At 40.4% G+C, this 13,977-nt stretch overlaps 1 protein-coding gene across 2 annotated transcripts in view; it reads left to right on the forward strand.

Annotated features, from left to right (window-relative positions):
* FARP1 (FERM, ARH/RhoGEF and pleckstrin domain protein 1) overlaps positions 1-13,977 on the forward strand; it is a 169,188-nt gene that overhangs the window by 92,898 nt on the left and 62,313 nt on the right. For both annotated transcript variants that reach the window (XM_086482045.1, XM_086482046.1), the window contains exons 2-5: positions 5,547-5,651; positions 10,251-10,293; positions 11,337-11,415; positions 13,844-13,941. In XM_086482045.1, coding sequence (XP_086338171.1) covers positions 5,547-5,651; positions 10,251-10,293; positions 11,337-11,415; positions 13,844-13,941 — 325 coding nt within the window. The remainder of the gene's footprint in view (positions 1-5,546; positions 5,652-10,250; positions 10,294-11,336; positions 11,416-13,843; positions 13,942-13,977) is intronic.

A 13,977-nucleotide genomic window follows, 5' to 3' on the forward strand; every position in this document is an offset into this window, starting at 1 on the left:
GAAGTATAAATTTCTGGCAGGGTTATTTAAGAACCCTGTTGCTCAGTCTCATCTTTGAGGTTATTTTTATACTATTTGCTTATCATGAACACTTGTTGGTTGGTTTTCTTTCAGAGCTGTAGATACATATATAATTTTTGACAGCTTTGACTAACTGAGAGAATTTATGCTATGAGAGTGTGGGGTTGTTATTTTTAGTATTGATTAGGACTGTGTATGACTTCAGAAATAGTAATGAAAATACTGTATGAAGTTTTCACTATAATTTCAGTGCAGTTGTTAAACTGGGGTATAAAAAATAATGTGGGAATCAGACTGATCTGAAGTATGAGGGGGTTTCTGGGTGATTACCTACTAAAGAACAAATAAAATTTTAATCTTTGTGTTTAAATTTTGTGCAATATAATATTTAAGTATTTGTAAATAAAATGAACAAACAAACTTTTTTCTAATCCATTTGCAGCAGTTTAGAGGAAGAAGAGAAGGAAAACAGAGTAGTCTGTGCTTCCACCTGAAGCTGTCTCTTGCTTTGACCAAAACACTGATGGACTTCTATTTTTCAGATGTTCAGAGAAGAAAGTGCTTATTTTATTTTGGTCTTGTGTTGTTTCGTTTTGTTTTGTTGTTTAACCTGGTATTACAGCTTAGTAATATAAAAACAAACAGACAAGCAAAAACCTTTTAATCAAAGATCTGCTTGATCTGAGATTAGTTGGCTGGACAGATAAAAAATGGTAAAATCACTATTTGATCCTAAACAGACACTTTTTTTTTTTTTTTTGGTAGATTATTAGTGAAATAATTGCTAAATTAACTGGGGGTGAGGGAATGTGTCCAAAGTCACTACTTCTAAAGTCCTGGATATCTTCCAGATATTGCTATGCACTTTCTTTTTTAAAAAAATCTGTACTGCAGTCTGTGCCAAAGAATGGTCTAAACAAGTGTGTAGAAGAGATTTTTATTTTTTTTTAAATGATTGGTGGTTGCTGGAACATCAAAGAATTGTTGAACCTATTAAAGTATTCACCATTGGAAGATCATAAGCAACGTACTGTTTTGGATTTTGGTGGGAGTAGAGGGAGAGTGAATTGAGTAAGACCAAAATAATGAGCAGACAGAAAATGTTGAATGCATAATGTGTAAAGCAGGCTACTTTGGCTGGGTACCTTCATAGCTTGCAGCTAAATGTGGCGTTGCACATTATTCATAATTTAGAACTTTGTGGCCTGATGTTCCCTGAAAATGTAAAGTGACTCTTAAAATGTGATTTCACAGAGCTAAATGAAAGGCCAGTTCAAAATGCATTAAGCAATAAGGATATGTAGCTGGAAATCAGTGAGCTTCTTTTCACTGCAATAAAATTATAATGTTATTTTGGTGTAACTAAATACCACCTCAAGAGAATAATAGTAATTCCCTGCTGTCAGTACGGCTGTGATTCACCTCATCTAAAATGAACCCTGTACCACAGGTGTCTGGGCTCCTTGTTGTGAAAAGTAAGAGAGTACAACTGTATTGGTAAGGAAAAGTTCATTGCCAGAGTGCTCAGGTGGCTGTTTTGGGGTAGGAAGAACTGCCCTCTGGAGCTGCAATATTTCTTCATTGATTATACAAGAACCTGGCTGTTAACAGAAACAGGAGCAGAGGGCTGCCACCCATTGCAGCTGCTTCCCGTCTCCTTGCTGTTGCATGCGACCTTCCCCCGATTGTATCCACCAGTATACCATACCCTTCTGTTTCCTTTCCTTCACTGCCTTACAGCTTGGCATATGTGGTAGTGAATGGTCTGAAGATAGAGTCTTGCTGTCAGCCTTCACTGTGGCAGTTTCCATGTCGATGTCCCACTTGCATGCGTTGTCCTTTTCCTTTGATCTTCACCTTTGTGTCAGTTCTTTACCTCCCTCATTCAATGATGCTCAGGGAGAGCAGGAGATAGGTCTGCATCTCCTTTCTCATGTCCTCTACGTTTGGCCACGTTGATGTCCTTCCCTCATTCCAGTGTATGAGGCTTTCATGACGGTCGTGCAATGGGCCTGTGCTTTCTCACTGTAGCAGGGAAAGGCCCTCCTATAACATAAGCTATAGTGCAGCCTTTCCCCACCCTTACATGCATGCGTGGCTATTTTGGGGCGCTCGTAGGCCCCCATGGATCAGACTGGTGCTGGCGTGGAGCAGGGAAAGTGGCCAAGCTCTGGCCACTGGTGCAGCCGCAGGGCTGTGGGATGGGAGCCAATGAAACTTGCTTAGTACTTGTCTGAGGCATGGCAGCAGGGCCGTGCTTGACAGTTCCAAGTTCTGTGGAAGACTTGTGTTGTCCCATAGGCCGTGTAACCACGTTCAAGTCAGACGCAACTGTTGGCTACAGATGATGTCATCGGTGTGGCACACTCATTCCTGAATGGTTCTTCTGTCAGCTTGTGTTTGCTGCGCACTGAGTGACTGCTGGTTTGCTTCCATACCCGGCAGACTGAGATTCTGATTTACTGTGTTTAAATTTTTTAGTAGGGATGTCATGGAACTGCACTGGATCAACATCTCTGTGAGACCTGAGAGTTCCTGCTTTTGTGGATGTTGTACTTCTCCTTCTGGTCCTGCAAAACTGGAGTGTCATCAGGCTCTAAATCTTAGCAGATTTTATATGCACATTGTTTCCATTGAATAAACTGTCAGATTTTATTTTGAGGTAGACTGATCAAAGCTAAGATGAGTTTAGAATAATAATCTTATTTACAACTACTTGAGTAAGAAGCATTTCATGTTACTGAGGCACACTTCAGACAAAATGCCAAGTGACATAAATGCTACAAGACTGCCGTTCCATCGTCTAAATGCCTGTAAGGAAAAAAAAAACAAACAAAAAAACCCAAAAACCCAAAAACAACAGCCAACCAAACAAAAAAAACTTTATGAAAACACTCAGCAGGTTTTAATCAGATGCTTTTACTCATGGCCTGAGATCAGACAGGCTTGCTTTCCTCAGCTAACCTTGGGCAGTGTGCTAATGTAGGTGGGCGCTCTGCCTTTTTTCTTGTTGGTCAAAAATCTCCACACTCCCAGAGGTGCGCTTTTTTTTTTTTTTTCCCCAGGAGGAACGTTGAGTTTTGTCTTTGTCAGACAGGAGTCCATCAGAGACTTTAGTAAGACATATACATACATATGCACAGGCACATTTCCATTTTTCTGGTTGTGCATGACGATGAAAGCAAACATCCTGTGCCTCTTTTTGTGACGGTGGCTGATAAACATGTCCTTCTGCTCTCTAGCAGCCCCTGCCGAACTGTGGAGGTCTGAGACTAGTCTGGGAGCAGGAGCATTTCCCTGAAGTTTCTAAATAATTTGTAGGTGTATTTTCGGAGCAGTAAACTAATACCATTATTATACTCAATCTAATGTCTTTTTAATATTAGTCTTTTGCCTCCAATGAAATGCACTTACTGGGAAGCTCTTTCATTAAGAGACAATGTATGTTTGGGTGTGACTACATACAGTGATAGATGGAGTGGAAAATAATAGGAAGCTTTCTGTTAGAACTGACATGCAACGCAAAATGACCAGTGTGGGCTGGGCAGTGGTCGTTGGGGATGTTTTTGGTTTAATGAAGCTGGAGAACGTGAAGTGAGCATATTCAAATATATTTGCACTTGAGCCTTATTTTGGATGGCATGGCATCAGATCAAAAGTCCTCCGTGTAGAAAAATATGTTCCTTTTTTAGTTCCTTTCTTCCTTGCCTTCTCTATCTCGTCTTATTTGGCATTTTGGTATGAATTATTTTAGTTACTGCAAAGTTGGTTTTGATGAATGCTTTAAAAAAATTAGTACTTCTGTCTGCAATTGTTCTTCATGTGTTTTCTGACAGTTTTCATGAGGCTAATGCTTGTTACAGCTAACAGTAACAAACAGTTAATGAAATAATCTAAGTGAACATTGCTTCCTGGTGGCATAGGTCTGTTAGACTGCACTGGGAGTATGTTGGGCAAAAACCTGCTCAGCAAGTTCCTGGGGAGGTGAGCTTGGCTTTTCCTTTCTGGCTTTCAAAACCAGCCAGCATTGAAGGGTTCGGTCATCGTGTCCTGCATCACCGAGATGACAGCACTATTGTGGTGGCACATACGTCCTGTGCCTTCCCTAGAAAAAGTCATCCTTTTAATTTCCTCTGGTGTAAGCCACGCTACTGGGTATTTTCTTTTCAAATTCATGTTAGACAATGTTAGATAAATTGCCTTTGGAAAGATGCTTTGTACTTCATCTGAAGTATGACCCTAGGTGGAAAAACCCTGGGAATTTACTTTTTGGTATCCTGGTGAAACAGAGACTAAACTGCATGGTGACACGTCTGGGAGGAGGCAGGATTGAGCAGCTGCCCTCTCACAAAGCAGCCTGTTGGTACAAGCACTGCCTGGAGATGCCAGGACCTGGCCTCAGGCTCAGGTTTGAGCCAGGTTGTCTGGACTACCCATCTCAAATGGTTTTCTTTTCTTCGCTCAGTTGCTGCTGTTTTGTTTTGCTCTAGTAATCATTTACTGGGCAGAAAGGGAAAGGGCCAATCTGTAGGTTGAGTGCAAGGGCATTTGACCAGGGTCAAATGAGTCTCTTGTAATGGTGGAGTTTGTGCAGTTTAATGGGTTATTACTTGTGCTGAAGTGAGCGGAGATCTGTTTTTCAGTGCCTCTTGAGTTAAAATAGGTGCATTTGTCCAAGGAACAAAAATATTTTGTTTCAGTGATTGGCCTTTTTATACAGAAATAGTGATTTTTCCTGAAGACTTGCTGGTGAGCTGTGATTTACAGTATTTGCTGCAGGTGTGGATTCAACTGACGTGCTGATGAGAAGAATCGTTACAATCAGTAAAGTGGCAGCTCTGGGAGCTAATATTGGGCTAGAACATCTGGTCTTTATAGAGGGAAGACTTTCATTGTGTGGAAGGAAATGCTTGCTCTTGACTTCTCCAAATCACTCAACAACTCTGTTAGGGTAGCACAGATGGGCCTTGACCAGCCTCAGTGCCTCACAGCAGGAGGCTCAGGATAAGCCCATATGAAGTCAGAAACCAGGACTTGAGCCTGTTGCCTATCAAGTGGTGTCCAGCAAACCCTCAGACCCTTGTGTTCTGTATGACAGGTCTGTTGGTGAACGTTTTGTTTTCGGTATGTTATACACAGAGGTACAAAGCACCTCCTGACACAGCTTGAAGGGCCATGGGATGAAATAGCTGTCTTGTGAAATTCACAGTAGAAATTAGCCTTGGCAGACATAAGAAGACTATATCCCCTCTTCTGCCTCTTCTATTTCATGGTATTTTTCCCTCAAAAATAAAAATGGATTAAAGATGGATTCTGAGCTGCCACTCAGGGGTGGATGGATATTTTCTGTAGCTTTAGAACTGGTGTAATTATTGTCAGCTGCCCTATGGGTATGGTTGGAATATCCACTGATTTTATAAACTGTTTTGACAGTGTTGTTTGCTGGACAATTTCTTAGGGTAATAATTTTTCTGCCACTAATTAAAAGCATCTTTGTAACCCTAGGCTTTGTTTTCTTCTTACAGCAAAGAGCTCCAGGGAAAGTTTTGCATGATGCTGTTTGCAACCACCTGAATCTTGTTGAAGGCGACTACTTTGGCCTTGAATTTCCAGATCATAAAAAGATGATGGTATGTAACAGGATTAATTTTCAGCTGGTTTTCCTCTACATACACACTGTATTCTCTCCTTCTGCTCCTTGCTTAGAAGGTATATTTAATCCCCAATCTCCAAAAGAAAAAAAGGACTTTTTTAAAAAAAAGTTTTATTGCCTGCTGGAGTTGAAGAAATGTTTTTAAAACCTGGTTACTCCTGTCAGATTTCATTTGTGTTGAAAGTAACAGCCAATTCATACGCAAGTTGGAAAAGCATTTTCTCTTTATCAGTTCCAGTAGAGGAGCCAAAGGCTGGACTGTTGCAGAGTCTGAACTCTGATTTTACAGTCCTGCTTAATTTGGAGTGTGGAAATAATCTTTCTCTGCAGACAGAGAAGTTGCAGTGATTGTGACATGGTTCCATGAAAAACATCGTGGGGCAAGAAAATGGGTAGATGAAATATAACAAGGTTAATAAAAAAGGAAAGCAAAACCAAAAAACTCAAATAAATTGATGGAAGTCCTGTCTGGGGAGCTGTGTGGCACAGGCACACATCCTGGTCCTGACACTTTGGGCTCTTGAAAACAGCTGCTGGCAGCATTTGGGCATTGCGCTAATACTTCTAGCATGGAAACAGTATCGTGTAGCAGAGAAAGCCAAAGGCTAATGACTTCTCAGCTTCTAATGACTTTCTTTGTGAGGTTTGTTTTACTTTAGACTTACTGTATGACCTACTGGCATGTGTACTGGTTATCTGGATTGTTTGACCGGTATATTCTGGTATATACTGGATTTCTTGTCTGTTCAGTGAATTCTGCACCAGTAACCTGGCTGACGTAAAGAAGATGACTTTGGGCAACTTGAGGAAAAAAAAAAAACCAACCAAAAAAAAAAAAAAAAAACCCCACACCCAAAAAAACCCCAAAAAAACAAACCAAAAAACCACACACCAAAACCTATTTTCTTTCTATCTACGTAAAATTTTTGTAAGGAGCAATATTTTTTAACAAAAGAGAATTTATCTGCTGCTGCATTAATCTGTTGTCATGTCTTAGTGCAGGCTTACGTAGACACTAAAACTGAACACTGGTGGTCGTAATGTTTTAGGCTAACTATAATTAAAGAGGAATTTTTTTTAAATGGACATAGATCTTTAAAAATGATCCACTTCACAATTTCCTCTTGGATTCACATGAAACACAGTTTACTAGAAAGTTTCGTATTCTGCCAGATAACTTTGGCTAATGCTTTAGGTAACTTGAAAGCTTAACATAACTCTTCAAAACAGTGCAACTGTACAGTACTGTTACAACAGAGGGTCCATGTAGCCATGTTAATAATGACATACTTACATTCCTTATGTATGTAAAGCTGACACAAATCCTAAAATCTTGTGTATATACAACTGTGTTTAAGTTTTCTGGAAAATAGAGAAGATCATTTGATCAACCTTCTCTACTTCACAGGTCATTAAGTTTCAAATAGATGACCCCTCTGTGTTTTGCTCAGAGACCTGAAGTAAACCAACAGTTTTCAGTCTTGTGAAAACAAAGTGGTTTATTTGCTTGAGACTGAACACAGGAGAGATTGAGGTGCTGCCAGTGCCTGAGGCCCTTGCAGAGGCAGGAATTGACTGGCTGGAAATACATCCAGACGATCACAGTGGGGGAGCCAGGGTTCTGATGAAGAGGAAGGTGGAGAAAACCCCCTATGGCTATTGCCAGTTTGACCTAAAGCAAAATGCCTCAGTGGATCCGAGCATGGTAACTCACCTGGCCCTTACTCTTGCAAAGGGAAATATTAGCCAAGTATATGAGAACTCTGGTCCATGTTTCTGCTTGTTCCAGTCTTTGCTTCTGAAAAAGGGGGAGATCCCCAGGTCTTGCTCACATCTAGTCACACCACCGAGAATGGTGAGATTCAGTGGAAGTAACGCCTTCAACCAACTAAAAGCAACTCGCAGAAACTCTGAAGCAGATTTGATTATGAATTGTTGTTTCGATGTGGAGCAGCACTCTGAGAGTAATATTTACACTTAAATTATAGTAACCAGTTTATATGGTGCAGTTGAGGTTGAATGTTCCTGTGGGATTTAGAACTTTCTGAGCTTCATAATGGCCATAATGTAGAACTCAAGCATTGTGCAGATAAAAAAACCTGCAGTTAATGGTGTGTCTGGGAAATAAAACACACTCATATTTTACATGCATATAGTCTGAAGTTGCTTTTCCAATGTAGAGTGCGATGTAAAAGGAAAAATAAATATTTAGAGCATATTTGTTTGGATATAATTGTATGTATGTGAAGTCATATATTCACAGTTCAGCTGTGTTTGTTTCAACATGCAAGGCTCCAGACCTCATATCTGACACATTGGCAGTTGTATACATTCAAGTGTGCTGTGCTTGTAGCAGACAAGATCTTCATGGGAGATGAACGTGGGGTCTGAGGGCTGCGCTTCCTGCTGGGACAAGAAGAAATGAGGCACTGTTGCCCAGTCTGGGGTTTCACGGAGTTTCATTACATTTGATATCTGCCCCAGTTCTCCAGCTGCTGAAATCTAGTCACTGTTGTGGAATGCCAGACTTCGTTTAAGAAATAAATAATCTAGCCTTTGTAGTTCTGGAGAAAATTGAAAACATGAATCTTAATTGAATCCTCACGTTATTTTTCATTCCCAGTTTATAAACCAGTCTCAGATTGGCTGTGTTTAGATACAGTGTGGGAGTTACATGATACAAAAGTTTCGGTTGCTTGGGTTTGATGATAGCGATAAGGTCTTCATTTTGCCTCACCTTTCTCCCTATGCATGTTCAAAACATGCATTTCTAGTATCCAGCAGTCCAGTCAAGGATGTTGCTACTTGCTTGTAGGATGATTGGGAAGGTGGAGAAAGGAATGGTGCATTTGTGTGCTCATGCTGTATCATAAACTCCCGAGAGAGAGAGAGAGAAGATTTTTTTCTTTTTTTTGGTGTCAAGTAAAATACATTGCTCCCATATTCTTGTAAACTGTCTGTATCATATTCAAGATTTTTTTTTCCTCCACTAAACTTGGCAAAGTCCCTGACCTTCATTGCAGATTATGTACCTGCCAACTTTCTGAAACAAACCAGTTTTAAATTACTGAAATGCCAAAAAGTGTCAGGACCAGTTTAACGTGTGATAAACACTGTGTTCCTATTCTTGGCTAACCAAGTTTCTTTAGCCCTTCCAAAAAAAAAACCCAGACTTCCATAAGCTGAGAAACATAAAAAGAATTCCATTGAGAAACATTAGTAAGTGTGACAGGGGAGTAATGTGAGGTCTTTGCTAATTGGAAGCACTCATATTAGTTAATGATGAAAACAGTGAACAGCATTGGAGCAGTTACAGCAGCAATGCAGGCCTGTTCCTGCCTGGCCTCTCAAATGATTTTCTAAGATGAATATTTTAAGTATGTTTCAGTCTCTGTATAATCTAAAATTATTAAAGGTTGAATATGTATTCATTTCAATACATAATCTTTTTCTAAAAGACAACTGTTCATTTGGTTTTTAAGGACTTTAACCTTTGTGATGGTTGTAGGATGTTCCTCTACAAATTCCAGACATCTCCAGGGGAGGCTCCATGCAATTTAGTGAGATAACAAAATATGAATTTTGAGCATAGGTAGTTACTGTCCGAGGACTGTGAGCTGTCACACTTCTCCAGGCCCTGCAAGTCATCTGGCTTTTACCTTCTGCATGCTTGTCCCTTGGCTTTTCATCACATTTTGCCCAGGCCCTTGTGACTGAGACTGCAGAACAGGGCTTTAGGCTCTGAAAACTGTATTTCCATCCACTGCTTCTCTTTTGAAAGCTGAAGACCCACACACCATCTTGAAAAATGGGTTGTTAAAAAACAGATGAAAGTAAACTATATGCAGAAGTTACATTGCCCCCAACTAAAAAAGCCTAGGCCTGAGCTTCTCTGGTTTATAGAAAAGAGAAAATATTACACAGCTCAAAAGTAAGCTTCCTCCCACCTGTGCTTTATGCTGTTGTCTGCCTCACGACCTTGACCCAAGATTACATTCCTCCCCCAGGTGCTGGTGGTAAGACTCATTAATCTCCATGGGGCCAAGCAAGGGAGCTCCACATTTATGCCCAGGCCTCACAGTAGTACTCCTGTTAGGTCCCCAAAACCTCCCAAGAAGGAGGTTGCATTCTTCTCGTTTCTCCATTTGCCCAGCGTTCCCAGCTCAAAGGCACGATTAATTAGGGTGAGGACCACAATGGCAATATAGGACTGTCTTTTTCTGAACTCCTTGTTTCAGTTGTTCTTTCCTCAAAATGAATGGTTCCTGACCAAACATGCTGTCATTGTTGGTACATGAGACAAGTGAGGGGGAGACTTCCTCACTCCTTTCCAAGCTCTCTGAATCTGTACTGCTTCAAAAGCTTTGCCATGGTGACAGCCTGTTAACAGTGCTGTTTCCTGAGCATCTTTCAGAGTTTTGGGGAGAAAACCGACTACATATAATTAGGGAGAGCATGATGACCAGGCTAGAAAAAATAAGTAAGTAACTGACAATCTAAGTAGTGCAGTGAAAAATGCTCCTCTGCAAGTGGTAGTTTATTCAGAGATGATGACACCACTTTCTTTTGTTTTCAGGTGTGGCTTGATCTTTTGAAGCCTGTTATGAAACAGATTAGAAGTAAGTACTTCCTTGCTATCATTTATTTTGTCAGTCTGAGAGTACTTGAATAAATTAAGACTCTGTCAGTTGGGATCTTTATCTTCTCAACTTTCTTCACTGAATTTTGTTTGGCTTATTTTTAATTTCTGGTCTGTCCTTAAAAGATGTACTGTGTGTGCTGTGAAATTATGTCACACGAACATGTGAAGGGGCTGACCCAGGAGGAGGCTGAAGTTTAGTCAGTCACTAGAAGAGGCAGTGATGGCAACGGAGGGAACAGTTTTGTAAAGAAAAAAAAAAAAAGAGTACCGTAAAAGAAGGATTAAAGGAAGGACACGTTGCCAAGAGGCAGCAGTAATCAGGATTGCTGCAGAACTTGGAATCTGTCTGAGACCAGGAGGAGGAAGCAGTTGGGATAGGGCCATCAGGGAAAGTTATGGTGGGTGCTGGGAAAGGGCAGGAAACTGTAAATAGCCATCAGCTCTGGGAAGAGTAGTAGTTGACAGGAAAGGTTTTGGTGATTCTGTTTCTCTGTCAAATATCAGCAAAGTTCTTCATTTATTGAGCTTTGCCATTGAGATTAAGTTTTCCTAGGTGCCTCTCTGGTCATATTAGTCTGAGTGTATGCTCTGGCACCTCTCCCTCTCGGGAAAGAGAGATGTATTGGTCATACTTCTAAGAGTCAGAACAGATATGCTGCTGTTAAAACAGAAATAGTATTTGCTAGTGGACTTGAAAAATAGAGTGTATTTTAGCTCCCTCCTGTTCTGAAGCAAGGAAAATAGACACACATATTTTATTGGGTCAATACTGATGTTATTACTAAAAACAGACTCAAGTTTTTGGCACAGTATCCCTCAACCAAGTTACTGCTGTCTTTTATTGTGCGTAAATTTTATTGTGCAATCTCTGAATAACCTGAAAACCAACAAAGGACAGGAGGTTAGCATGTATGTATGCACTGCAGGTTCTGTGAATCATCCCTTGTACATGATGCTGTGTAATAAAACTTGGCCAGCGTGTTACTGATGTTCACTAACTTCCGTTGACATTTCCACTAGGACCGAAGCATGTTGTTGTAAAATTTGTGGTAAAATTCTTCCCACCTGACCACGCTCAGTTGCAGGAGGAACTGACAAGGTTAGTAGCTGCGTGACTATTGTTTTTTTATTAAATCTCTGGTGGACAGAGAGGAGAAGATGGATTTGAGATGATTGGGTGAGGATGGATGGCTGCTTCTTAGTATTAGCTTGATGTTATTTGCCCCAGCCTTGAATGCACCTGAAAAATAGGCCGTAAGATTTGGTTGCAGTCTGTGCTGAGAGAGGTTCTGCAAAGTGCAGGGGTCTTTTGCCACCTTGCATTTGGGGTCCTGGGAGAGCTTTGCTCACCCTGAAGAGAAGGCAATTCGGCAACAGAGTTCTCCAAGCCTCTTTGGCAGTGGTGTGGGAAGGGACCTGACTAAGGCATGTGTTGGCGCTCTGGGGTGCTCCGCTGCTGAGGGCATGTGTGACTCTGCACCCATGTTCGGGAGAGAGTTGTTTTGCATGTTGAATTGCCAAAGTTGCAGCAGCACTGGGCCTTATTTGTATAGCCAATGCTGAAGGTTTGTACAGGGGAAAGTGTGACTTTGGAGATGGGGAAATAGAAAGGAGAGGGGATAAAATGAAAAGAGGAAGGTAGAGAAAGATACACACATACAGAAAGAGAACCTTTAAGGTGTGCTTATTTTCAGCGCATTTCAAAAACTTCACTTAAGCTCTGAATTTCACACTGCATTGTCATAGAGAGTCGTGTTTCTCTGTGAGTAAATATGTGTATGAGGGACCTATTAAGGCTCTTCCTCATTAACAGGTCCTTCCTTTATGGTCAGAAGCGTTGTTTTGTTGCAGTATTTTATCACTGCAACTTTTAAACTCTTTTCTGATCTACAATTTTATTTTTAATTAAATTTTTCCATTCTGGTTCAGTATTTTCACTATTAGTTTTTATTTTCAATCTTCCCACAAGATGAAGTCCTCTTTTACAAAGACCTCTTGTGTCCTTATGACCTGCTTTATAAAGAGCAGGTCCACATTTGTGATGTTTTGTGTTTTTCTCTGTCTTGTTTTATTTTGGTAATTGAGCAATGGAATGGAAAACAAGAAATTCTTGATATCTCTTGCTGGCCTGGACAGAGAAAAGTGGGGTAGGAAGAAGGAATATTTACTTAAAAGACTGAGTAAAAACAATAAAGTGATGAATGAAAACTCTCAACATGATGTGCCTAATGAAACATTTCTGTTTCTGAATATATGTTCTGCATATCAGTTGCTTAGTATGCGTGCTGTAAATTGATTTTTGGTGATCTCTTTCTGCACCTGAAGACGTGTCTCTGAATCCTAATGACTTGGTTAGATTTTAGATGTGTATGCTAGAGAACTTGAATATATGTACACAGCAGTGTGTAGGATGTGAAGTGTATCCACAGGGAATGGCTTCATCACTTTCATAAGCAGGGAATACAACACTTTTGTGCTAAATTCTTCTACTAGGGTGAATTTTGTATGGATAGGCAGATGTCTGCAGGTTTCAAAAGGACACTATTTAGATCTGCTATATTATTTCATGTGCTGTGTATGTTTCCATACTCCTCAAATCAGCTTGCCCTTTTCATTTATTTTACCTACATCTCCTTATTCAGAAATTCACTCTTCGAATGAAAGCTTTTCACTGAACCTATTAAAATCTAGTCATGTTAAAAACTATTGAGATCCTAGTATGAGTTCTCCAGAGGAGTTGCAGTCTTTGGAAGACTTGTTAACATGTCTAACTAGTTCAGGTTTCATACCAGCTGTAGGAGAAATGCCCACTGCTAGCTCATTTTTTTCTGGGGAATAATTTGATGCTGAGTGGAACTAAGGAATTTTAATTCCCGTTGAAGCTCAAAGAAATTTAAATGTTGAAATAATGTCGTGGACCTATGTTGTTTCTGCATTTAAACTGTCAATGCGGAATTGCCCTATGTGGCTGAGATGGTTTGGAGGCAATGTTGAAAATGGTGCACAGGTGGTGCAGGTAATGGGGCCGCAAAAGTATCAGAGCTAGCTAGAGTTGTTCGATCAAGATCTTGCTTCTCATTTTCAGGCGAGTGCCAAGGTGGAAGTTTAGACTTCTCCTTGTATTCTAGAAGAATTAACTGATAGCTCTAAATCACTGGTTTATCTGGCGTTTCTTCATAGCTACAAGCAACTCCATTATCTAGTGCTGCTTGCTGTGCAGTTGCTGAGCACTTAATAGCTGTCACATTTGCTTCCACTGTCATACCTCATTGCTCTGGTTCCAAAGGAGGGAAGGAGAGAGAAGGATATCTTGGTCCTGCAAAGCAGCCACCATGTAAGACTCTACTGGCTGTGATAGAGTATCTGTTATGTTTTATTTAGCCTCTAAACTTAGGAACTACAGATCACTTCTGTAGATTCCAAAAAGTGAAAGGAACATGTAGTCAAAACCACAGTTGGCGTTGAAATACTTTTCCCTCTTTCCCCTTGTGCTTTGTGTAACTCCTTTGTTCATTTTTGTGTTGCAGGTACCTATTTGCATTGCAAGTGAAGCAGGACCTGGCACAGGGAAGGCTAACGTGTAATGATACCAGCACTGCCCTCTTAATCTCACACATAGTACAGTGTAAGTTCCTTTTTTTTCTCCTTTCCAGGAGGATAA

The sequence above is a fragment of the Leptosomus discolor genome, chromosome 1 (genome assembly GCF_034619465.1).
Source record: "Leptosomus discolor isolate bLepDis1 chromosome 1, bLepDis1.hap2, whole genome shotgun sequence".
In the NCBI taxonomy this organism is placed as follows: domain Eukaryota; kingdom Metazoa; phylum Chordata; class Aves; order Leptosomiformes; family Leptosomidae; genus Leptosomus; species Leptosomus discolor.